This window comes from Montipora foliosa, chromosome 6 (genome assembly GCF_036669935.1).
Source record: "Montipora foliosa isolate CH-2021 chromosome 6, ASM3666993v2, whole genome shotgun sequence".
Lineage (NCBI taxonomy): Eukaryota > Metazoa > Cnidaria > Anthozoa > Scleractinia > Acroporidae > Montipora > Montipora foliosa.
In genome coordinates this window covers 42,399,193-42,419,192 of record NC_090874.1, presented here as the reverse complement: position 1 = coordinate 42,419,192, position 20,000 = coordinate 42,399,193, and the positions used below count along the sequence as shown (strand labels likewise).

Here is a 20,000-nt window from a genome sequence, read left to right as displayed (position 1 = left end):
AGACTGTCAAGATCGTGTAAATAACATGGAAATCGAAAAAGGGAGACTATCAAGATCCTGTAAATAGCATGTAAATCGAAAATGGGAGACTGTCAAGATCCTGTAAATAGCATGTAAATCGAAAATGGGAGACTGTCAAGATCCTGTAAATATCATGTAAGTTGAAAAAATGAGACTGTCAAGATCTTGTAAATAACACATAAATCGAAAAGGAAAACTGAAAAGATCCTGTAAATATCATAGAAATTGGAAAAGGGAGCCTTTAAAGATCTTGTAACCATCAAGTAAATCAATCTCTTAGATTAAGAATGAAGGGGTAGTTTGTAAAGAAACTGTGGTGCTGCGTCGGTGGGGATGTAGTATACAAAAATTTGGTTTTATCAACGGAGTTGATAATGTAAATTGGCCATCTCTGTACGGTGGCCACTTTACATTATCAACTCCGTTGATAAAACCAAATTCTTAGATTAAGAGCAGCGACTCGCAACTCGCTATTCTGTCGCTCTAAGAGAGAAAAAACCTCGGGCATCCAACTGTCAAACATCATAGAGCGTCAGACGAAACAAATTTCCCACAGCCTGAGCAATCCTGAGCCATTTCAGATGCCACATTGTTTATTTATTTTGTCGCTTGCTCCATTATTTGCATGGTTCAAGTATCAACATCCCTTTAATCGGCTCAGTTTTTTTATTATTTCGCCAATGAGAAATCCACAATTGTTCCAGGTAATTAAAGTTGAAGCTGTATTTTGTAACGGAGAGAGGTTTGGTTTCAAGAGCCCTCCCTTTCTCATAAACTATTCCTCATTTTCAAATTTGTGTCTCCCATAAAATGACCATTACATTATACTCTCTACTGAAAAATTTACATGATTTACTTGTTCGAACATCAGTGAAGAAAGTCTCGTGAAAATTTTATTAACATGGTTTTTGAAACCTTACTTTTTGAAAACTCCACTTCCATGTCATTTACATGTTCTTGAACTTGAACTTCCGAAAGAATGATTTTCAGTCACTATTTACAGTTAATTTACATGATCAACTGAAGCATGAAAGTTTCATGAAAATTCAATTTACAGGATTGTAACAATTTACATGTTATTTACAGGGTATTTTAAACCCATTTACATGATTAACATACTGTAAATTCATTTGAAACAATCTAAATTTTATTTACATGTTCCTCCATTTATACTTCAAGAACATGACCATGTCAATTACTATTTACAGGGTATTTACCTAATTCACTCCAACATGTAAATACCTTGTAAATCTTAGTTTACGGAACCTTAACGTGTAAATTGTAATTTACAAAACATGTAAATCCAAATTTACACTTTGGAAACTGGATTTACATGTGCCTGTAAATTTTCAAGTTTTCCAGTGATATTTAATACAATAGGTTAAGACTTTTTACAAAAACATTAAAAGCTGCGTTATTAATAATGGCTACGCAACGCCCTTCTTTGATTTACAACGAGGCGTAAGACAGGGGTGTCCGCTTTCCGGTATACTCTTTGTAATTGCCGTTGAATTTTAGCAAATTCAATAAGAAATGACCATAAGATAATGGGTATAAATATTAAGGGAAAGGAGTATAAGCTTTCACAATATGCAGATGACACCTCCTGTTTCGTGCGAGACATAGATTCAGTTGTAAAGCTTTTTGAGAAATTAGAGGCTTTTAAAAGTTGTTCGGGATTGGAATTAACCTAACCGTAAAACGGAGGCAATGTGGTTGGGAAAAAACAATCCACAACCCACAAATCGCTTGGGCATTAACTGGCCCCTGAAGTGTGTGTGTCAAGGCGTTTGCTTCTCCCGTGACTCGGAAATATCCGTAAAAGATAATTTTGAAAAAAGATTGCTTACTCTAGAAAAATGTCTTAACATCTGGTCACCACGAGATCTCACACTTTACGGGAAAATAAACATTGTCAAAAATTTAGCTCTTTCAAAGATAGTTTTTATTGCCTCTGTTCTGAGTGTACCCAGTGGATTTGTTGACCAAGTGAGTAAGCTTCTTTCTAGCTTCGTATGGAACCACAAACCGCCTAAAATCAAACATTCCACAATGATTGGTAAGATTAAGGACGACGGACTTAATATGCCTGACTTTAAAATCATAAATAAATTTTTGAAAGCGGGTTGGGTAAAACGGTTCCTCAATCCTCAAACGCAGTCCTGGAAGAAAATACCCTTCGATCTATTACAGCACGTAGGTGGCCCGCTGCTGTTCGAATGTAATTTCTCTATTAAAACTTTGCCTGAATTGTCCTTCCTTCCACCTTTTTACCGCGACGTCTTGAATGTTTGGGAAGGGATTATCAAGCACACTCCTTCAACAAAAAAAGAAATAGAAAATGAGATTGTGGCGTGTCATGCGTGACACTGCTAGACTGCTAGACACCAGGTCCCCACGAGATATGTAACCAGGCCCTCAGCCTTTGAACGGGTGAGGTGCCAAATCCCTCGCTTGGGGTATTTCGCCAATCTAGAATTGCCAGTAAGAGATCTTTCTTGTCCTCCTTTGCTTTCCTTAACAGTCCTTTACACGTTTTGACAGCATTTTCCGCTTTACCGTTTGACTGTGGATATCGCAGACTCGACGTTCTGTGCTCGAACTTCCATGTACTGGCAAACTTTGCAAATGCTTCGTTGGCGAAATCAGGGCCATTGTCAATGATTACTACCTCGGGAATCCCATGACGAGCAAACTGCACCTTGAATTGCGTAATCGCAGCGTGTGCCGTCTTCGTGTGAATCTCCGCGACTTGAAAGTAGTTAGACCAGTAATCTACTAGGATCAGGAATGCTTGATGTCCCAATTCAAACAAATCTGCTGCAATCTTTTCCCATGGGCGAGAGGGCAAGTCATGAGGGTTCAGCTCTTCCCGAGCCTGTGCTGGTCTATACGTCTGGCAGGTGGAGCATCTTGAGACAAAATCACGGATCTCCGCACTCATTCCTGGCCAGTATAATATTTCGCGTGCCCGACGAATGCAACCTCCAATGCCAACGTGACTGTTGTGTATCTGATTCAGCATGTCCTTACGAAGCGATCGAGGTACTACCAGCTGCTCACCACGGAAAACCAACCCTTGAGACTCAATCAGCTCACTGAGCTCATCATAGTAAGGGCGAAGAGCAGGCGGGCAGTGTTTCGTCTCTGACCACCCTTGAGCAATAATACGAATTAACTCCTGGATCTCAGGGTCTGCAGCTATTTGCTCCCGGAACACATCTCGTTTGGGGGTGTCCACTCGCACATGTTCTTCATGGTCTACCGTCTCGAGGGCGCGAATCTCACAGGGCTCTGAATGAGCTCGTTCTGTTGTTTTCATGTAGGCTCGACTAAGTGTATCAGCAATATACATGAGGTGCCCTTTCTTGTATTGTACATCTAGGTTGTATTTCTGTAACGCCAGACGCTTGCGCTGTAGGCGCTTGGGTGGCTTGTGGATCTCTTTCTTAAACACAGATTTCAGTGGCTCGTGGTCACTTTCAACAGTTACTGTATCACGTCCATACAGGTATTGGTCAAACGTGTCGCAGGGCCAGACAATGGCCAGCATTTCTTTTTCGATTTGCGCATAGCGCATTTCTGTGTCAGTCAGGGCACGGGACGCATAACAATTGGGTTGGTCATCTTGCAGAAGAACTGCTCCTAAACCTTTTTTCTGTACGGTGGCCAATTTACATTATCAACTCCGTTGATAAAACCAAATTTTTGTATGCTCCTAAACCAGACTGGCTGGCATCGCACTGCACAGTGACAGGTTTGCTAACATCATAATACTTGAGCACAGGCGCCTCGGTAAGGAACTTCTTTATGGTCGCGATGGCTACGGAGGGCTGCTCCAGCCACTGGAACTCCACATCTTTGTCCTCCAGACGTCTGAGGGGCTCAGTCATCTCTGAAAGGTGGGGCATAAACTTTGAGAGGTACGTGACCATCCCTAGAAACCTCTTCAACGCAGGCCGGTCTTCGGGTTCAGGCAGCTGCAATATGGCTTGAATCTTGTCGGGGTCGGGTTTGAGGCCCTCTGAGGTGAGTAGGTGCCCCATAAATTTCACACTGGACTGATGTCGACGTACTTTCGCTCGATTCAACTTCAGGTTCCGCTGACGACACTTCTCAAGGAACGCGCGTTCGTTACTATCCGGGCTCAGGTTTACTTCGTCGTCAGTAGTGCCAAATCCAGCAATCAAGAAGTCGTCCGCAATAACTTCCACCCCCTCAAGGTCCTCCACAAATTTATGCATCGTGCGTTGCCAAATCTCCGGTGCTGAGCAGATCCCAAAGGGCATCCTCTTCCACCTATAACGCCGAAATGGTGTGTTAAAGCTGGTTTTGTAACCGGAGTCGGTGTCAGGACGTTTCTGCCAAAAACCATCTTTAGCATCCACCACAGTGAATTTCTTTGCTTGGGTGAGCCTGGTCACTATTTCTTCCACAGTGGGCAATTGATAATGCTCGCGACGGATGGCTTTGTTAAGATCACGGGGATCAAGGCATATGCGCAGCTTGTTTGGCTTGGCCACCACTAACATGCTGGAAACCCACGCGGTAGGCTCATTAACTGGTGCGATGACGTCACTTTCTACCATTTCGTCTAGCTTACTCTTGCTTACTCCGGCGAGGTGGATGGACCACCGGCCGTACTGTGTCGTCAGTTGCTATGTGGTACTCTCCTGGGAGGTCTCCCAGTCCTTCAAATACATCCTTAAACTCGGTCGTGGAACCGACTCTCGGCGTGGGGAAAAATATGTCGTCACTGTCGTTAATCGAGATAAGCGCCAGATCCATACACGCTTGGTAGGATAAAAGTGGTGCTAGGTCATCTTCAGTGATGTTAAACTGCAATACGGTGGCATGTTCACGGCGCCATGTAGGGATGTCAGCAAAGACAAGGATTTTGTAACGTTCGTTAGTGTACGTTTTGATAAACTTGTGGGAGCAGAACTTGACGTGCTGCATTTCCGTATCCCCTATGGCGCGCTTATATTCTTTCAGGGACAGAAGGTTGCATTCTGCGCCAGTATCATGTTGGAAAGTTACTTGACTCTCAGTGGACTGCGTACCAACTCCCATTGTGATCATCGCACGCAAGCCAGCCCCAACTTGGCTTATTCGGAAAACCTCCTCTGGTATTTGTACATTATTTACTTGCGGGTTGGCTAAACGGCACTTAGACTGGAAGTGGTTCTTTTGGCCGCACTTACGGCAGGTTTGCCCATAGGCGGGACACTGGCGAGTAGCATGATGGCAACCTCAAAAACGGCATTCCGGTCGGTGGCCGGTTGAGTCCCGTGTCTTTCTTTGGTTCTGCGGGGTCTGTCGGACCACACCAACCACCTCGTCAGGTGCACTGCTCATCATCTTTAGCTGTTGACTGGTCTGTTCAGCCGCTTTGCATATGTCTAATGCTTTCTGTAAAGTCAAGTCAGTGACTCGTAATAGCCGTTCTCGAACCTTGTCGTCACGAATGCCTAGGACCAAGCGATCGCGTAAAATTTCGTCGGGCGTGATGCCATCGTGAGCACAGTTCTTCGCAATCATGCGGAACTCGGTTACGTAAGCGGCAATGCTCTCGCCAGCTTCCTGTTTTCTGTTATTGAAGCGATATCTTTGGTAAATTACTTGTGTACGTGGTTCACAATACTCGTCGAATTTCGCCAGCACGTCCTTCATTTTGTCATCCTGTTCGCCTTCTCTCCAGGTAAACGTATCGAAAATCTTGACCGCGTTCTCGCCGATGACAGAGAGTAACGTCGAAACTCGCACGAGGTCAGATTGTTGATAAATCCCGGCGGCGATTTCGTAACGCTGCCATATTTTCTTCCACTGTTTCCAACTTGTGGCTAGGTTATCATCGATTACCAGAGGTTTCGGCGGTGGACGATTCGCTGGCGGCATTATCAGTGGCGCATCCGCTTGTTCTTCGGTGTCGGGCATCTTTGCGAAATACAATATGGCGCCGATCAGATGCGAATATTCTCTTGTCCTGTCGGCTTTGTTCTTGTCCTTTTCGGCGTGAATTCGTCTTGCTTCTCCTCTAGCAAAGAGGTCGACTCACTGCTGACACCATGTCGCGTTGGGGGAATACTATCACAGCTGGACTAAAGAACAGAACTTACAATGGAACTTTTAATAAAAGTGAAGCGAGCTACGAGACACACGATTGTGTGAGGCTGAGGGCCTGGTTACATATCTGGGGGGTGGGGGGGGGGGGGAACCTGGTGTCTAGCAGTCTAGCAGTGTCATGCATGACATGCCACAGAGATCTTATGGAATAACCACTTTATCACAATCGGGGGAAAGTCCATTTTTTATCGACAATGGTATAATGCCGGAGTAAAGACCCTATCGGATATTCTAGACCAAGAAGGAAATTTCTTTTCCTTCCCTGAATTTAGGAAAAAGTATAAAATAAAAACAAACTTTCTGCGTTATTTTGGGTTGTGCAACGCCATTTTAAAGTACTGGAAAGAAGCCTTTAACCGTGATCTTGAAAACGAATCGGTTACTACAGAACAGTCCGCGACGCACCCCTTAAATATTTCATTTTGGACTTGTCAGCAAGCACGCTCACTTTACGTCTCCAAAACGTTCCAAATACCTACATCTAAAGCTCGTCTAACTAAGGCCGGTTTTACTGATCAGAGCATCGAGCCGTTATACATTCTCCCGTTTCAAGTCACCAAAAAAATAAAGCTCTCGATGTTTCAATTCAAAATCAACCACCATATTCTTTACACTCGCAGCAAACTTTTTAGATCTAAAATTATCGAAAACGATGAATGTCAATTGTGTGGTGTAAGACAGACCTTAGAGCATCTGTTCGTAGAATGTCAGCACGTTCATACTTTCTGGAACCTTTTTGCCTCTTGGTGGAACTCTAATAACTTGACGACGGTAGCTCTGACGAACAATGCTAAAATATACGCACATCACCCCGAGAAGCGATTTTTTCGCGCTGTCAACCTGTGCCTTATAGTAGCCTGTTACTACATCTATACTGCAGCCAAAGAAAGTGAATCTTACAGCATAACAGCGTTCAAAGTATTTTTAAAGAGCAAATTATCCACGGAGTCACCAAGCGTTCGAGCATCCGTGATCATGAGCTTTTAGACACTCATTCATACATAGACAGGTTTTTTTTTTTAAGTATATTTTTTATTCTTTTATTTATTTATTTTTAATTTATTTATTTATTTATTTTTATATGTAATGATTGCCAAGTATAGTGAACAATGTAAAGTACGATATTGTGAATAGTATTAGTAGTGTAAGTTAAGATAGTTTTTTGTGAGTAGCAGTAGTAGTGTAAGTAACGGTGTATTGTAAGTAATGTAAGTACTGTATTTAAATAAATGAATTGAAAAAAAAAAAAGTCTAATGACGGGTAGTAGCTGCTATTAACGTATAATAACGGCCGGTGATATGCAGTAACGTCTAGTGACGAGTAGTGACTGCTAGTAGTAACTGCTAGTAACATCTAATAGCGGCTGGTGATGTGTAGTTAACGTCTAATGACGAATATTAACTGCTAGCAACGTGTAATAACGGCTAGTGGTGTGTAGTAACGTCCAACGACGAATAGTAACTCCTAGTAATGTGTAATAACGGGTAGTGATATGCATTAATGTCTAGTGACGAGTAGTAAACGCTAGGAACATGTGATGACGGCTGGTGATGTGTACTAACGTCTACTGACCGGTAGTAACTGCTGGTAACGTGTAATAACGGCTGGTGATGTTTACTGACGTCTAATGAGCTGCTATATCGTAGAAAGTAGAATCTTAAAAACATAACTCAACTCACGATCAAGGACTCAAACAACAGGGAAAAAATCGTGAAAGAAGCCAAGGAGTGTGTTGCTTGTTTGCACGCACGCAAGCAAGCAATGAAATGGAAATTTCTTTCTTCCCTCTAAAGGCAAATCTGTTTCTTGTTTCAATAAAATTTTTGGCTGGAAAAGGTTTTGTGAGATTTTTCTGCCTTCTTGGATTCTGTGGATTCATCATGTTGTGTAAATATGAACTACTTTGCATACGTTTGTTGAAAATTTGATATGGAAGCAGTTTTCATAACGATGACAAAAATTCTTGCTGTTTTTCAGTCATTCTGGTGTAACATGAAGTTAATTTGGGAAGCCAACAACATTTCTTTAATTAAGCTTATCTGCTGAGCATTTAGGTGAATTTTTACGTTCTGGACCAAATTTAATTTATGAAACAACTAACAAGAGGCTATTTTAAAAACTATTTAAGTTAAAAACTATTTTACAAATTATTTTAAATACTAACAAGAAGACATTTTAAAAACAAGAGGCTACGGAGAGTCTACACTTTGTTCGAAGGATTTTTAGTGTTTGCACTGCTGACACCATGTCGCGTTGGGGGAATACTATCACAGCTGGACTAAAGAACAGAACTTACAATGGAACTTTTAATAAAAGTGAAGCGAGCTACGAGACACACGATTGTGTGAGGCTGAGGGCCTGGTTACATATCTGGGGGGTGGGGGGGGGGGGGAACCTGGTGTCTAGCAGTCTAGCAGTGTCATGCATGACATGCCACAGAGATCTTATGGAATAACCACTTTATCACAATCGGGGTAAAGTCCATTTTTTATCGACAATGGTATAATGCCGGAGTAAAGACCCTATCGGATATTCTAGACCAAGAAGGAAATTTCTTTTCCTTCCCTGAATTTAGGAAAAAGTATAAAATAAAAACAAACTTTCTGCGTTATTTTGGGTTGTGCAACGCCATTTTAAAGTACTGGAAAGAAGCCTTTAACCGTGATCTTGAAAACGAATCGGTTACTACAGAACAGTCCGCGACGCACCCTTTAAATATTTCATTTTGGACTTGTCAGCAAGCACGCTCACTTTACGTCTCCAAAACGTTCCAAATACCTACATCTAAAGCTCGTCTAACTAAGGCCGGTTTTACTGATCAGAGCATCGAGCCGTTATACATTCTCCCGTTTCAAGTCACCAAAAAAATAAAGCTCTCGATGTTTCAATTCAAAATCAACCACCATATTCTTTACACTCGCAGCAAACTTTTTAGATCTAAAATTATCGAAAACGATGAATGTCAATTGTGTGGTGTAAGACAGACCTTAGAGCATCTGTTCGTAGAATGTCAGCACGTTCATACTTTCTGGAACCTTTTTGCCTCTTGGTGGAACTCTAATAACTTGACGACGGTAGCTCTGACGAACAATGCTAAAATATACGCACATCACCCCGAGAAGCGATTTTTTCGCGCTGTCAACCTGTGCCTTATAGTAGCCTGTTACTACATCTATACTGCAGCCAAAGAAAGTGAATCTTACAGCATAACAGCGTTCAAAGTATTTTTAAAGAGCAAATTATCCACGGAGTCACCAAGCGTTCGAGCATCCGTGATCATGAGCTTTTAGACACTCATTCATACATAGACAGGTTTTTTTTTTTAAGTATATTTTTTATTCTTTTATTTATTTATTTTTAATTTATTTATTTATTTTTATATGTAATGATTGCCAAGTATAGTGAACAATGTAAAGTACGATATTGTGAATAGTATTAGTAGTGTAAGTTAAGATAGTTTTTTGTGAGTAGCAGTAGTAGTGTAAGTAACGGTGTATTGTAAGTAATGTAAGTACTGTATTTAAATAAATGAATTGAAAAAAAAAAAAGTCTAATGACGGGTAGTAGCTGCTATTAACGTATAATAACGGCCGGTGATATGCAGTAACGTCTAGTGACGAGTAGTGACTGCTAGTAGTAACTGCTAGTAACATCTAATAGCGGCTGGTGATGTGTAGTTAACGTCTAATGACGAATATTAACTGCTAGCAACGTGTAATAACGGCTAGTGGTGTGTAGTAACGTCCAACGACGAATAGTAACTCCTAGTAATGTGTAATAACGGGTAGTGATATGCATTAATGTCTAGTGACGAGTAGTAAACGCTAGGAACATGTGATGACGGCTGGTGATGTGTACTAACGTCTACTGACCGGTAGTAACTGCTGGTAACGTGTAATAACGGCTGGTGATGTTTACTGACGTCTAATGAGCTGCTATATCGTAGAAAGTAGAATCTTAAAAACATAACTCAACTCACGATCAAGGACTCAAACAACAGGGAAAAAATCGTGAAAGAAGCCAAGGAGTGTGTTGCTTGTTTGCACGCACGCAAGCAAGCAATGAAATGGAAATTTCTTTCTTCCCTCTAAAGGCAAATCTGTTTCTTGTTTCAATAAAATTTTTGGCTGGAAAAGGTTTTGTGAGATTTTTCTGCCTTCTTGGATTCTGTGGATTCATCATGTTGTGTAAATATGAACTACTTTGCATACGTTTGTTGAAAATTTGATATGGAAGCAGTTTTCATAACGATGACAAAAATTCTTGCTGTTTTTCAGTCATTCTGGTGTAACATGAAGTTAATTTGGGAAGCCAACAACATTTCTTTAATTAAGCTTATCTGCTGAGCATTTAGGTGAATTTTTACGTTCTGGACCAAATTTAATTTATGAAACAACTAACAAGAGGCTATTTTAAAAACTATTTTAAGTTAAAAACTATTTTACAAATTATTTTAAATACTAACAAGAAGACATTTTAAAAACAAGAGGCTACGGAGAGTCTACACTTTGTTCGAAGGATTTTTAGTGTTTGCACTGCTGACACCATGTCGCGTTGGGGGAATACTATCACAGCTGGACTAAAGAACAGAACTTACAATGGAACTTTTAATAAAAGTGAAGCGAGCTACGAGACACACGATTGTGTGAGGCTGAGGGCCTGGTTACATATCTGGGGGGTGGGGGGGGGGAACCTGGTGTCTAGCAGTCTAGCAGTGTCATGCATGACATGCCACAGAGATCTTATGGAATAACCACTTTATCACAATCGGGGTAAAGTCCATTTTTTATCGACAATGGTATAATGCCGGAGTAAAGACCCTATCGGATATTCTAGACCAAGAAGGAAATTTCTTTTCCTTCCCTGAATTTAGGAAAAAGTATAAAATAAAAACAAACTTTCTGCGTTATTTTGGGTTGTGCAACGCCATTTTAAAGTACTGGAAAGAAGCCTTTAACCGTGATCTTGAAAACGAATCGGTTACTACAGAACAGTCCGCGACGCACCCCTTAAATATTTCATTTTGGACTTGTCAGCAAGCACGCTCACTTTACGTCTCCAAAACGTTCCAAATACCTACATCTAAAGCTCGTCTAACTAAGGCCGGTTTTACTGATCAGAGCATCGAGCCGTTATACATTCTCCCGTTTCAAGTCACCAAAAAAATAAAGCTCTCGATGTTTCAATTCAAAATCAACCACCATATTCTTTACACTCGCAGCAAACTTTTTAGATCTAAAATTATCGAAAACGATGAATGTCAATTGTGTGGTGTAAGACAGACCTTAGAGCATCTGTTCGTAGAATGTCAGCACGTTCATACTTTCTGGAACCTTTTTGCCTCTTGGTGGAACTCTAATAACTTGACGACGGTAGCTCTGACGAACAATGCTAAAATATACGCACATCACCCCGAGAAGCGATTTTTTCGCGCTGTCAACCTGTGCCTTATAGTAGCCTGTTACTACATCTATACTGCAGCCAAAGAAAGTGAATCTTACAGCATAACAGCGTTCAAAGTATTTTTAAAGAGCAAATTATCCACGGAGTCACCAAGCGTTCGAGCATCCGTGATCATGAGCTTTTAGACACTCATTCATACATAGAAAGGTTTTTTTTTTAAATATATTTTTTATTCTTTTATTTATTTATTTTTAATTTATTTATTTATTTATTTTTATATGTAATGATTGCCAAGTATAGTGAACAATGTAAAGTACGATATTGTGAATAGTATTAGTAGTGTAAGTTAAGATAGTTTTTTGTGAGTAGCAGTAGTAGTGTAAGTAACGGTGTATTGTAAGTAATGTAAGTACTGTATTTAAATAAATGAATTGAAAAAAAAAAAAAAGTCTAATGACGGGTAGTAGCTGCTATTAACGTATAATAACGGCCGGTGATATGCAGTAACGTCTAGTGACGAGTAGTGACTGCTAGTAGTAACTGCTAGTAACATCTAATAGCGGCTGGTGATGTGTAGTTAACGTCTAATGACGAATATTAACTGCTAGCAACGTGTAATAACGGCTATTGGTGTGTAGTAACGTCCAACGACGAATAGTGACTCCTAGTAATGTGTAATAACGGGTAGTGATGTGCATTAATGTCTAGTGACGAGTAGTAAACGCTAGGAACATGTAATGACGGCTGGTGATGTGTACTAACGTCTACTGACCGGTAGTAACTGCTGGTAACGTGTAATAACGGCTGGTGATGTTTACTGACGTCTAATGAGCTGCTATATCGTAGAAAGTAGAATCTTAAAAACATAACTCAACTCACGATCAAGTACTCAAACAACAGGGAAAAAATCGTGAAAGAAGCCAAGGAGTGTGTTGCTTGTTTGCACGCACGCAAGCAAGCAATGAAATGGAAATTTCTTTCTTCCCTCTAAAGGCAAATCTGTTTCTTGTTTCAATAAAATTTTTGGCTGGAAAAGGTTTTTGTGAGATTTTTCTGCCTTCTTGGATTCTGTGGATTCATCATGTTGTGTAAATATGAACTACTTTGCATACGTTTGTTGAAAATTTGATATGGAAGCAGTTTTCATAACGATGACAAAAATTCTTGCTGTTTTCAGTCATTCTGGTGTAGTCATCATAATAAGTTAACCTGGCTTTCGATCCAATCGAAACCCAGTACCTGGTCAGCGGTCAACTTTTAAAAAAAGCTGACCGCGATGAACTCTAAACTTGACCCGGCAATATAGTCACGTGATACTGGTCATATTAGCATACATGAAGGGGTGGACACACGGTCGTACGCTGATCAAAACCAAATTTTCTCGCAGATGGATTACCATATTTTTTTACCAATGGTGCTCCGCGCGCGTCTTTGGCGCCCTCGGAGCTCCGCTAAAAAAGAAAATATCAATACACACTCGCGCGTAACGAATTGATCCTGATATTCACTGGTTCAACTTCTCAGCTGCATTTGTAAATAGCCAACTGGTTTACCTCTGGCCAGTTGGGATTCTTAACAGCTGTTGTTGTTGTTCTGTCGTTTCGTTCACTGTGTTTCATATAGCCATGCACATAAATGGGACATACAAGAAAGCAGGCTTCTTGTTCGCACGCGCAAATCCGTTGCCAAAGAAAATCTCAAACTTTTGTAGAAGTAGAAGTATTTATTAAGAATCGAACACAACATATGCATGGTTTTACAATCAACAAAAGACAGTGTATTGCAAAGTTACAAAAATTAATCCAAAGGGATATATTTTTGCAAACGTCTTCTTGAAATGTTCGGTTTCAGTCACTCTGGAGAATACGAAGTCATGGCCTGTTTCTCTTTCCCTATTCCTATTACGTTTAGAAGGAAACTACATAGTCATAAAATACATGAACTGAGTGTCACCAGAGATTCTGTTAATCAAGTTACGGTCCCTACAATATACTCCTACGAAAATGATCTTACTTGTATAATCAAAACGATAGGCACGCCTGACGAAGGTGTCCATCTGGTCCCAGTTATCCAAAAAGTGGATAACGCTATCCACCGGATAAATCACTATCCATTGGATAGCGCAATTGGTTTCACTATTACTTATCCACTGGATAGTGATTTATCCGGCTGATAGCGCTATCCATCGTTTCTACAACTGGGGTCTCATCTAAATATTTGCCTTTAAAGGCACTGAGAAACCCTGCAAACTTCTAATCCATACAAAAATAATGACATTATCAAGGATTCGAAGAGATTGATGAGCTGGCCCCAGTTGTTCAAAAGAAGTATAACACCATGCAACGGATAAATCACCAACCATTGGATAGCGCAATTGACTTATCCACTGGATAGTGATCAGTTTAACCGGCAGATAGCGTTATTCATCGTTTGAATAACTGAGGCAAATAACTCTTTAGTGTACCCGTAACACTTACATACTTTGAGACTATACAGTCAACTACCGACTTTAGAGAGTAAGCTGTCAATACGAAGATCCCAGTTTCAAGGATCTTCATGAAACGAGAAGGCCCGGCCAAACGATAAGTATTGTTCGATCACACATGTTGGGTGAATCAACGTTTAAGCTTTTGACCACCGTGTTTGATGACCATTGCACATAATATGTTCAATGGTCATCAAACACGGTGGCCGAACGCTTAAATGTTGATTGGATCATGTTGCAACATGTTTGATATAGCATAAATCTTACAAAATTTCTTTTGTTCTGAAGATGGATGTATGTAATTCTTTTCGTTTGGCCTGCATCAACAACATGTTACACGCGCGCACGCGCATTGTGACTACCAAATTGAGTCGTTGCCATAGATGCCATAGATATCTTACCCAAAATCCTATGCGTGTTATGTTAAAGTATTTGGAAAGGATGTTTGATATCGTTTGGCCACCCGGTAACTTTCAAAATGTTGGATCGATCAACATTTATCGTTTGGCCAGGCCACTTTTCCGCACAATCTCAGGCACTGGAGGAGGAGCATGCAGAATCAGAAGTTCTGCCATTTTAGGCACTTGACTCCTAATATCACGTTTGGAGTATGGAAAGAGCGTCCTTCACGGTCGTCCAAAACAGGAACTGCATAAACCATTAGGGATCGAGCTTACACACGGGACATTTTTGAGCCACAGACGGAAACCGGCAATGAACATTTCGGCATGCCAGGACAGCAGTCTCTGTCAGTTTTTTTTTAGTAATCGTCTCTAAGAGCAAAAAGATATTTAGCCGTTCTAATGAAGTAGTGTCAAGACGTGTTAGAGAGGAAAACAGTTAACTTTTCGTAGCTCAAAAACGTCTTGAACGCGATAACGCACACTTAATTACTGGGAACTAAAGAGAGAGAGTATATCACCCCTTCTTTTCGAGAGTTACACCAGCTACCGATTGAATCACGGATGATGCTGATAGCACTGATCTTAATCCTAAAGTTCTACCGTCAATTTTAAGACTGTCCATGAGCTCTCTTTAGTTTATTTGTCGTCCCTACAGCAATGAATATCATGCATCCTCCTAATATTAATTTCTGTTGCAAAATTAAACTATGTGACGCAATATGGTTTAAAGGGGTTTTGTAAACCTTCTCCTTCCTCTAACGATTTAAAAAGAACTGAAATCGTTTTCATGATTTCTCTTCTCTTGTTTTCATTTCCTTTTATGGTGTTTTCAAATCTGTTTTCCACAAGTCGAAGACTTTTAAGAAATAAATCAAACCTGTCACTTGTGGTTTTCTTGACATTTGCCAAGTCATCACCCGTCTTCTTCAAAAGGTCGGTTAACGGTTCTAAATCTTCCAAACCCGCACCATCCTTTTTACTCACATATTCTACATGTTCGCGATAGATGGGGGTCTCAATAGGTGCCGATTCCACCACCGAGCACTCCATTGAATGGGCAATATCCTCCTCCAACCATTCCATTGCCGAATGCGCTATAGCTACATCGGCCCCCATAACAGGTCGAACGTGTTTTTCCAGAATTTCAATTGCTTCTGTACTTCTTCTTCTTCTTTCCTCTTTTAAAAGAGTGAGACACTCTCTTAAAGACGTTTCGAATCTTTCTAAACTTTCAGCAACATCTTTCATAAATTCTTCGACTTCTCTTTGCGAGATGTCCAGAGTCATTTCAAAACCATCAATCACTCTCTTAGCTTCTTCGAATTTGGTGCTGACTATTTCTGTGATATGACTTGTCGCCTGTGTTATCGCCATTATGTCTTCTGAAACAAGTTGCGGACTGGCGCTTTTCGATGAACACATCTAAACAAACAAAAAAGAAATATTCGTGGTTATGGAAAGGTGAGTTTGCGCGCAAGCGTGAATGCGTAGATTAGACCGCCAAAATAGTATATAAAAGGATCATACCATCATATATATTTTGTGGTTTAATTTTGTTTTCGGTTTTAAAAAGTTCATTTTTTTAAACTGGTTTAATTTTTTAGAACAGTGCCCATCTTAACATGTTTGGATATCTTTCTGTAAGTAAATTTATGGAGTATGTCTAAAATAAACTAGAGAAATCATTTTATGATTCCTAATTTTGTAATATTTTGAGACCATTTCACAATAAACCTTACGCAATCAAGGAAGTGAATCAGCAAATTTTATCTGATGTGATTCAAACAAAAACTTACACTTGCCACGTATCAATATTGCCAAAATCGATTTCTGATAAAACTGTGTCGAGAAAAGCGTTGATCTCTCTCCAAAATCGTTTTTTTGACGTGGGATAAGTTTCCGCCACACATTTCCTCAAAGCGACTTGCCAGTTTGCCCCCTGGCGATCCCAGAACCCTTTACGTATAAAGCAAGGATCCGATTACTACTACTACTAGTAGTAGTAGTAGTAGTAGTAGTAGTCTTTATTTCACTGATAAAATACATATCAAGTGTTGCATAGATTATAACTATTGAATACTTGAAAAAGTGCGAAATATGCATTAATTTCTAATAGCTAAATTGTAATGAAAACTAAGTCTGTTAATAAAAGCATTTTTAAAACGCTCGGTATTACAAATCAGAAATGTAGGCTTGACTTGTCTCAACTTAAGGGTAGCAGGGTTAATCCTAGGAAGAGAGTGATGTAAAGGATGACCTTCCCACTCGCTCAATTTCTTGAAAATACCTTTATCGGACTTTTCTAAGCAATTAATGACGGAAACAGGAGAGGACGTATATCTTCGTTTATGACAACGATCAAGGAAACATTGTATGGTATTAAGTTCTGGTAGAGATGAACCGTATACAGATATTCCGTACATAAGCTTAGGCAAAACTAAAGTGCTGAATAAGTTATCCAACTCCGCTTGACAATACCCTTCCTTCCACGAGTTCTTAGAATGTTTAGACTTTTATTAGCTGCGGGCAACTTATTCTTGACATGAATAGAGAACCTACAATTTTCGTGAAATGTAGATACATAGTTGTGGATGTTGCGGGATATTCCCGGGGGGGGGGGGGGGGGGAGGGGGTACTCCCTGATAAGGGCTTAATGGGGACGTGCGGCCAGCCAGGGTATGTTTTTCGGGATTTTTGTCTTTAACAGGGTATCGAATTTATCATTTTTTGTCTTAATCAGGGTATCGATTTATCAATTTTTGTCTTAAACTGGGTTAAATGTCTTAAACAGGGTATCAAAAATCGGAATTCTGTCTTAAAATGGGCAGGAAAATCAGCGATATTTGTCTTAAACAGGGTCAGGGTATGAGGGGCCGCGCTACACCTCCCCAACCAGGGATACATCGAGTACCCCCCTACCCCCCGGGGGGGATATTCTGTACTGTCTCTAGTACATTATTGTAGCCTTTCTTTCGGGAAACCATTTCTTTACATTTAGAGAAATTACATTTCATACCATTATCGATTGACCATTCTATGAAGTTGTTAACTACATGAGTTGCAGAAATACTATCACCTTCCTTCCAAACAGGAATAATAAGAGTGGAATGATCTGCATACTTGAACAACAAAGAGTTAGACTCTGGATCTGTTTGCAGATCATTTATGAATATATTAAATAAAGAGGAGCCACTAACACTTCCTTGCGTGGTGCCTTTGTTCACGCTGATCCAATCACAAGTGATGCTATTGCAGACAACCCCTTGTCTCCTATCAGTAATAAAGCTTAAGTACCAATTAAAAATATATAACAAATCGTGTTTAACAGTGTCAAAGGCCTTACTACTGAAATCCATTGCAAGCACCCTAACTGCGTTGCATCCCTTTCGATCCAAAGACTTAAGAATTTCATATTGCATTGTTAAAAGAGCGTCAGTACAACTGCCACTTTCTCTATAAGCAAACTGTGTGGGGCTCAAGCTACTATCGACAATGTAAGACTTATAAACAACCTTTTCGAATGCTCTAGCAATAACTGGGGTTTATTCCTCTAAAGTCGTCATCTTCCTTGCGAATTTCAACCTTGGGAAGAGGGGTGTCTTGGCACTCTTCCACGAACTCGACCATGCATGGCTTTCAAAGGGCAGGTTCCATATTTTAGCTACCACAGGAGTAAGAATTTCAGCATGGTCCTTCCGTATCCAAAAAGGGATCTGAACCGGTGGCTGTCTTCTTTAAACCTAGGGGTGATCTCCATATGCATTTCGTTTACGCGTGGTATTTCAGCATCAGATGGAACTGATATGGGCTCTGGTTTATGATAATCATTATCAGTGCACAACTGACCGAAAAAGCAGTTGAGATCCCTAATTTCCGCTTCGCTTAGTGTACAACAAGAAGAAGCTTTATAACTGCAGATGGTATTTGTTATCAATTTTGCACCACTCTCGACTTCCGATACCATTAGCAGAATTTAAACGAACTCTATTATCCATAATGGCGTTAGAGATTCTCTTCAATAGATCTTTATGAGAACCTGTTACTTTGACCTTGATCTTCAACAAATATTTAATAAGTGGGTTCATCCAAAAAGGATCGCGTGACGACATTTTTACTACTATTCTTAACGGCACACAAAAGCATTCATACCGGCATACTGGCAACTCATACCATTCAAATGTTCGGCAGTTGCGTGATTTCGGTGGATCATTTGTGGAACGTAGGATGTACTTGTTCTTGATTTTCTGCGTGAGATTTGGCATACAGCTGCAGCTGATTTTAATTGTAGGCCGGTTGAAGATTTTGTGGAGGATGTGATTTGTATGGAATTCTTCGTCAGGGATATTGAAAAATGTACGTCCAACGTTGGTGGCTACGTTTCTGCTGAACGGGGGGTTGTACCAGATGGCATTGCGGTGACGATTCTTTCTGGAACTTGAGGGACGTGCTGATTGCGGTGAAAAACAAAGTGTATGAAAGGTTCTGTGTGTACCACCTTCTTTAAATCTAGAGTTACGTCGATGAAGTTTACCATTTGTTTGTTTGCGTCGATCGTGATTCTCAGACCGTTTTGCTGAAGATGGCACAAAGCTTCTTCTTAATCAGATCTGTTTGTCTGGGAGTTGTTTTGGAAACTCCAAGATCATCGTCTCTGTACAGGCCAAAATCGCACATATCCCGAAACTCATATTTTAGCAAGTGTAGCAGGTATGCGCCAACAAGCTCTCACGATTCAGCACCATCAGTTCTCCCATCATAACTACCCATGATGATGTCAAATAGATTAGATGATGTTTTCTTGGTCCTTAATTGACCGTGGTAGTAAAGAAGAGAGGAGGATGCTTGGAGGATGCTTTGCTTGGAGGATGATGTGATGATCATCGTTAGAGATGTTGACGTATTAAGTAATTCAATAGAGATAGACGGATAAAAGTCAACAACGTCGAAGGTAATGAATGAGCAAGTTGATTTGCATTGGATGCTGTTAAGCCAATTAAGAACGGCTTTGGTGTTCTTTCACTGCTTTAGCTTGAGAGCGTGGACAACTTTGGTGTTAATGCGGTCAAGGATATCTAAGAAACTTTCCGCTGAAAGGAGCAGTTGACTTTGCGGAATTTGATGTTTGTGGTCACGTGAAGGAGCCTTTTCTCAAAGTTAAGAATTTCAGTTATTTGTGGCGGTATTTTCCTCGAGTAAAAGCCAAACGTTTCCTTCCTGTATTGCTGTTCACGTTAGGCTTTAAGAAGAAAAATGCTTTCCATCTCATTCGCTTGCAGAGAAGTTCCGTCTTTTCGGTTGGCGATCGTTTGTAATTCTTTCTCAGATGGTAATGGAATGTTCTTTGTGGAGTTATACTGTTGTTTGTCGTCTCCAGTTCTAAAAATCAACTTTTTCTTTGATTTGCGTTGATTTCAATTTACAGTGTCCCAAATTAGTGCACCAGCGCTAGAAAACTAGACACTTAAAAATAAAGTTCATCATCATCATTACTGCACATGCTCTGCATATAAATAAGAATGAAAAATGGTACAATGGATGCTTCAAACGTTCTCAAGATTGT

At 40.3% G+C, this 20,000-nt stretch overlaps 2 protein-coding genes across 3 annotated transcripts in view; both read right to left on the bottom strand.

Moving 5' to 3' along the window:
- Positions 1–5,274: 5,274 nt before the first annotated feature.
- Positions 5,275–5,958, bottom strand: LOC138005585 (uncharacterized). The gene has a single exon (XM_068851791.1). It carries the CDS (start codon positions 5,956–5,958, stop codon positions 5,275–5,277), a length of 684 nt encoding a protein of 227 aa, XP_068707892.1.
- A 7,304-nt stretch (positions 5,959–13,262) lies between these two features.
- LOC138007410 (uncharacterized) overlaps positions 13,263–20,000 on the bottom strand; it is a 51,739-nt gene continuing 45,001 nt past the window's right edge. For both annotated transcript variants that reach the window (XM_068854298.1, XM_068854297.1), the window contains exon 20: positions 13,263–15,862. In XM_068854298.1, the coding sequence (XP_068710399.1) occupies positions 15,146–15,862 (717 nt within the window). In that variant the 3' untranslated portion in view covers positions 13,263–15,145. The remainder of the gene's footprint in view (positions 15,863–20,000) is intronic.

What these genes read in the sequence shown, in the direction of transcription:
- LOC138005585 (XM_068851791.1), bottom strand. Translation starts at nt 5,958, where the DNA reads ATGCCCGACACCGAAGAACAAGCGGATGCGCCACTGATAATGCCGCCA.